Here is a 6,850-nt window from a genome sequence, read left to right on the forward strand (position 1 = left end):
CGTTTCGCCGTCTGCCACCGCTTTGAGTTGGGAGCACTTGGCCGGGCTGGCCACGTCTTACCCTCCCAGACCCCTTCTAGCTATGAAAGATTGTGGCTGTTTGCTGGGATTTCAGCAGCTTGGGTGTCAGCGCAAGCTCCGCTATGGCGTTGCAGAGCCCGGAGAGAATTAACTTAAAAAGCTGCTGAGAGGTGAGCACGGATGCTACAGCTCCCCAGGTCCAATAAATCACCCAGGGTGACAAGTAACGTCTGTCCTGGCTCTGCCCCGGGTCGGATCCTTCCCGCCACCGCCCTGCCTGTTGTCCCCGAGCCCCACCAACGCCGTGCGGAGCAAAACCGGGGCTGAATCAAGCCCTCCCTGTCCGTCACGTCCTCCCGGAGTCCCATTACCCAACTCTCGCTCCATTGATCGCTCCAGCTAATTACGCATTCAGATTTCAGCCCGGAGATGAAATGGAAACAGGAGGCAGCCTTGCAGAGGCCTTGACTTCTTACTCACGTTGCAGATGGCAGAGGCAAAGCCTCTCTCGAGCTCCTGATGAGCTTTTGCTAAATGGGGGGTGGGGAGGGGGGCATTTTGCTTCTGGTCATTTGCAGATATATTCGCATTTAAGCAAAAGGGGAAGAGGTGAGCTCTCATTCTGCTCACGCATTTCTCCCAGCTCCGTCCCAGGCAGCGATGCTCTCATTAAAGTGCTCTGCAGTTCAGTCATCTCAACAAAATAAGAAAAAGCGATTCTTGAAATTCAGGATATTAAAACAACACCATAAGCAAAAGCCTCAGCTCCTGCCTCTTCCTCCCTCTTTACTTACAAAACTCCAACCCTTTATCTCAAAAACCTATTTACGTGATGTGGCAGACCTTGGCGCTGCTCCTCTCGAAGGGCTGCACTGAATAATCAAAGAGCAGACTGCTGGGATTTTTAATTGCTCAAATTTTCTTAAGAAGCCATGCAATGGAAAGTTTTACTTCTGATGGCAGAGTCCTCTTTCAAACGTTTCATTGTTTTCCATCAGAAACGCTTTTTACCCAGCTGTTAGATGGGATATAAACTTTCTTCAATAACAGATGCACATAGGATATAGGGCAAATTTAATTCTAATTAGACAAAAGGGGCGGGGAAGGGAAAAATAGTGGAGATCTGCTGAATTTCAAGATTCACCCTATCTACGAGCTATGTTTTTCTGCGCAAGTCCAGGTCCTGGCACTGTTTGAAATGACGTGGGTGGGAACCTCGATGGCCAAACAGGTTGAAACCATCTAAGGTACCGAGACTCCCTATGAGAAGGCCACATCTGAGACACTACAGATTTGATTAAAATCACCTATTTGTTATCAAACACTTGATGATAGTGCCAAAAAAGAAATAGTTGTAAAAAAAGCCAGGTGCCTCTTATGGAGTGAAATAACATCCCAACCCTTTTCTTGGGGGTCACCCAAACTGTGCCTCTGAGCCCAGCTCTGAGCATCCCCGCTGCCCCCAGCCTCCACGTCGCTGGACCTCATGGGCACCGTGCAGCCGGGAGAGGGGAAGGACGGCTTGAAACCTTCCCCTGCAAGGGCAGGGAGATCCCCGATAAAGCTCTGCTAATCAAAGGCTGATGAGCAGAGGTGGAAAGGGGGACAGAGACGTGTCAGAAAGGGTTGGGTTTGATAGGGGAGCCAAGTCCTGGAGATGATGCTGTGTCAGGCTGCTCTTAGAGCTGGGCAGAAATAAAACCGCGTTTGGTGAGCAAGGCCGTTTCCTTGAAGCCAGAAGTTTGCACGTGAAAGGATGGGTTGTGAGGAATTTCAGAACTTTACAAAGGCAAGAAAAAATGTCTACCGTGCCAAAATGGGAAGCGTGGGCATTTACAGAGAGGCCTTTTCTTCTACAATTTAAGAAAAAGGAATAAAAAGAAAATAGAAAAAAAAAATCAATATCAAAACACTGCATCTTGATCGACCTGATACCATCTCTCCCCACCAAACCCTTCATGTTTCAGTTTGCAGAAATCATCAGAACAACCCTCCGATTCTCACATATATCCACGGGACAGGACAAGCCCTTTCCCCCACAGAGCTACAAAGAAACTCACTCAACATCTTCCCTCCAACTCTGGCAGTTTGTTGGCTCCCTCTCCAACCCTGAAATACCAGGAGGGAGAACGATGCAAACCCTGGAGCCTCTGACCTTGCACGGTGATGACTTTTTAATCCCAGTATTTTACCCAACGCCGCCTTCAAAGTGAACTGTGTTTTTTTGATTGAAAAAAATAGGTTTTCTACCTTGCTCTGCAGGGCTGCCCTTTGGTTTTTATGCTCTGAACCCCAGGCAGGAGGAGGACACCGTTGTGTTGGGGTTCCCTGAGCTAGGACAAGGTGGAGAAATGGTTTAATTGTCAAAGCAAATACAAGCTCATCAGCTGGAAGAGCACCAGCACGGGCTTCGGTGCGTTAGCAGGGCTGCGCAGATTAGATTTCGCTTTTGACATTGGTTCGTTGGCTTTTGTCCTTTGGGTGGCATCGCTTGCACGGGAAGGCAGGCGTAGGCAAACTGCAGCGAGGCCAAGATGGAGGGAGATGTTCTTTAGGCAGCAAATCCCGCGGCCGGCAGTGCCGTGCCGCTCCACCTGTCCTCAGGGGTTCGGCACTGAGATGCTGAAGCCAGCGCGGGGACATCTCGGAGGTTCCCCTCCTGAGCCGGCTGCAGGGGAGGAGGGTTGAGCATCTACCCCGTGCTCAGTGTTTCTCCGAGCGTCGGTGGGAAATTAAGGTGAATTGGTTTGAGTTTGGGTGTCTGCCAGCCGAGGTGAGCAGCTGGGCTCCCTGGCACCGAACAGTGGTGGGGTTTTCATGTGGCTTTAACACAGGACTTTGTTCTGAATCTTATTTTTCTCCAATTATTAAGACTTCTTGCATGGGATTTGCTTTTTCTTCTCTGTGCCTCTTCAGGATATAAATGGATTTTCATTTCAGGCTAAAGGCCACCAATGTTCACGTCAAGTTTTAGAAACAACCTCTGCCCTCTTCTCTCCTCCCGCCTTTCTTCCCCCCGACATTAGCATCCTAAACTGTTTCTCATAGCCACATAAAACTAGAAAATACAACTCAAATTTGTGACTCAGAATATAAGTATATCTCAAAGCACATCTGATACCACAGATAACTCGGAGTGTTTTCAGGGCTATGTGGGTGTTTGTCTCAATCCCTTGGTACGGATGGTTGTACAGCACCATACCTCATCTACTTTTTTATTATATGTTATATATCTTATGTTAATTATTAATTGTGTGGTATTCATTTTATATACATGGTATTCATTTTATATACACAGACGTGAATCAACCTCATTTGGTGAGCCCTAGTGACCCAGCCTCGTAACTGGCAGAGGACGGAGGGAGCCCTGTTGCAGTAAGTTCAGCTCCGCACAGACGCGAGGGTCAGCGGTGGGTTGCAGAATCCCAGCTTTCTGGAATCCCAAGGATAATGATACTGAGTCTTAAATTCACTTGACTGGTGGAAAAAATAACCCAGTGGGAACCTTTCCCCCACTAGAAGAGACTTCCAAACAATTAACCCATCTCCTATTCAGGCAAAAATCCTATGGGAAAAGGTTGGCTTTTGGCCAGAATAAAACATGGTAAGATCCAGAATCAGAAAAATTATGGTTGGCATACAATGGTATGTCTGCAGTGGCATACCAGGGCAAATCTGATACTTCCTTTTGGCTTAATTAGTGCCATGTGTTAAATAGAGAAATTGTATCTCTCTACATTAAGCAAAAAATCCTCCTATCAGGCTCACGAAGCCCAAATATCTGTCTGAAAGATAAAGACAATATTTTTGCACAAATTCAGCTGTTTGAAATGCAATATTTACAGGACGGAGTACTGTTTTGGTTGGACTCGTATAGCACAGAGCTAAACCAGTAACACAGATTTTGGTTGAGATTCCCATGGCTTCACATGATTATTCTTTTAGACTTGGGGGGAAGTGTTCCTCAAACAAAAATGTCCAGGGATTTAGAAGCTACATTCTGTGTCCTTTTCTCGTGGAAGACTCATTTGTCCCTATCAGGTACCTCAAGACTTATATTTCAGGATCTGTACAGGACATATGCATAGAAAATTTCCACATCAAGCCATCCTCTTTGAGCTAAAACATGTCTTCCTGAAAGACATCTAAGTCTTGATTTACAGCCTTCAGGTGATGGAGAATCCATCGGGTACCCAAGTACTTTGTCCTACTACTTGATTAGCTTCACTCAAAACCACACAGCATATTTGTAGTTTGAAGTCATATGGGATCCAAACCTGCTCCTGGCATCTCACCAGTCCTTATTCTGCTGAATAAAGGAGCCCCCTTCCATCACGTATCACACATCCCTCCCCCAAGCAGCTACTTAAAGGCCATGATCAAGTTGCTGCTTAATGTCTTTAAGGATGGATCTAGACTGAGCCTCTCTAGACTCTTGCCACAAAGCCTGGTTTCCGGAGCTAAAGTAATTCTTGTTACTGTTCCTCCAAGAAGGGTTTTGCTAATGCTGTACATGAAAATAATACAACCTTTCTTTTTCTGCTTGATATTGCCCTGCTTATATCTACAAGGATTGCATTTGCTGCTTTATTTACAGCGTCACACAGAGTTTGTATTCAGCGGGCTACGTACAATCACTACTCAGTCCTTGACACAGTCGCTGTTTGGCAGAAGACATTTGCCTGTTGTTTATATTTGACGTGCGTTCCTCCTTGCTGGACATATGACTTTGCATTTGACTTCGCTGTTTGAACAAGCCCTTTTTATCAAACAATCCAAGTCGGGAAGCACAACTGACTCGTTACCATCATTAATTGCTATTCTACTCACTTTGGGGTCATTGGCACTTTTTACCGGCAGGGATTATATATTTTCTTCCAGGTCACTGATAAAGATACTGAACAGTACTAAGCAAAAAAAAAAAAAAAAGGCTACTAAAAACACCCACTGCATACCAATATCCGACTGATCCTTATTTTCTAAATTTTATCTTGTTACTGGTTTTTAGTCCACTGAATATGGGCCACATTGATATTTTTAGTATTACTTTTCTTAATCAAAATATCATCTAGGACCAAATAATGTGAATTACAGAAATCTGTTTTATCGATAGTCACTTCTATCAACCAAGTCACTGTAATTTCATTTAATTATTGTTTTTATTTTTAAGTAGTTCCTCTTGTTCCTTGTTATTTGCAATTGTTTTCAGCTTAGGGAATAGGATTTTTTTGAAGTTTAAGGAATATTGGTGCCCAGGACTACATTTTGCTGGCACTTATGAAATGGAATAACAATGTGATCATTTGCATCTAGAAAACCATCATTTTCTAGCCTGCTGCCCAACTCATTATGATCTACGAAAACAAGGTCTGACGCAGAAATACCCCAAGCTGATTTAAATTATTTTTGCACTTAGAAACTTATGTACAGCTTTTAGAAACCCCAGGGATGCTTCTCCAGCTGTAGCATGAGACCTTCAGCATCTGCTCCCCAGCCTCAAATCTCCTATCAGACATCAAGGATGGTTCCTCTCTCTGCACTCCAAGAAGGGATATTAGAGGAGCTGATCTTTCCACTCCCATTTTTTTCGGTGGTCTGCAGTGGACACTTCACCCTCACAGGACTCCTGCCCACCCCAGGTAAGTCACTGTTTGTGTAGGGATCTCCAGGCATTTTGAGCTTTACCCGAACCGTCAGTATTTATGGCATGTCAGACTGCCTCTGACAGAGACTGCCCTTCCTCCATCCCTTTCTCCCTCCCTCCCTCTTGTCTTGCCTGAACAAGCTGTAGCAGTGATTCTAGCATCCCCGTCATTTGGATCATCTCACGGATGCTCAGTAATATCAATCATCTCACACGGACATTTCCGATTCCTTCGACCTATTATCAATCTAAAGGTTGGGTATTCTAATATTTCAATTAACTGCCTATATTTTTATTCACTCCTGCCGTACCCAGCTTTAGCTGCTTGGCCGGGTCCCTCCCTCCCTCCCCGCTCGAAGAGGATAGAAAAGTGCTGCAGCGACCGCAGACTCGCAGACCCAACGGGCAAGCGGGGCAGCTTACAAATCCCACCCGCAGCCCTTGCCAGGACCGACCCCGGGCGCTCTGGGGGGGCGGGATGGTGACAAGGGGAGTGCAGACGGGGGGGAACCCCGCTATCTTCAGGGGAACATAACCCCAGGCTGGATGTCTGACATCTCTCGCTGTGGCCGGGGACCGAGGCCCGGGTCGGCCTCCGCCCTGGGCGCTTTCAGCACCGCCCGCCGCGGACAGCGCCCGGCCGGGCCGGCCCCGCGGCTCCCGCCCCCCCGCAGCGCTGCGGTGCCCCGGGGCGGGGGGGAGCGGGGCTGCACCCCCCCGAATCCTCCCCCACCCCCCACCCCGGGGTGCAGCCGCGACACCCCCCGCCCCGCTGCCCGGCGGGACTGACCGAACATCTGGATGTGGCCCTTGGTGATGGGGTTGAAGCTGCCGCAGGCCAGCAGGATAACGTGGGTCTTGGTGGTCTCCGTCATGGTGCCGGCGCGGCCCTGCCCGGCCCTGCCCCAGCCGCTTTTTGTGTCTCGGTGCGGCTGCGGCGGCGGGAGGGAGGGAGGGAGGGAGCGGGGCGGGAGCGGGGGCGGCGCCGCGGCTGCGGGAGCGGGGCCGGGGCCGCCCCCCGCCCCGCACGGCCGGGGGCACGCACAGCCCCGCGGGCACGGGCGGGCGGCTGGGCAGGCTTGCAGACGCAGCCGGCAGAGGCACACAGACAGGGGCAGGCAGGCGGTGCATCCCCTGCCCGGGGGCTGGGGGCTGCGGTCAGGCACCGGGGTGCCTACACGCATA

At 48.9% G+C, this 6,850-nt stretch overlaps 1 protein-coding gene across 1 annotated transcript in view; it reads right to left on the reverse strand.

Annotated features, from left to right (window-relative positions):
• Positions 1-6,598, reverse strand: part of NMNAT2 (nicotinamide nucleotide adenylyltransferase 2) — a 31,513-nt gene extending 24,915 nt beyond the window's left edge. The window contains exon 1 of the mRNA XM_075156955.1: positions 6,456-6,598. Coding sequence (XP_075013056.1) covers positions 6,456-6,540 — 85 coding nt within the window. The 5' untranslated portion in view covers positions 6,541-6,598. The remainder of the gene's footprint in view (positions 1-6,455) is intronic.
• Between the last annotated feature and the right edge of the window lie 252 nt (positions 6,599-6,850).

The sequence above is a fragment of the Calonectris borealis genome, chromosome 8 (assembly GCF_964195595.1).
Source record: "Calonectris borealis chromosome 8, bCalBor7.hap1.2, whole genome shotgun sequence".
NCBI classification, from domain to species: domain Eukaryota; kingdom Metazoa; phylum Chordata; class Aves; order Procellariiformes; family Procellariidae; genus Calonectris; species Calonectris borealis.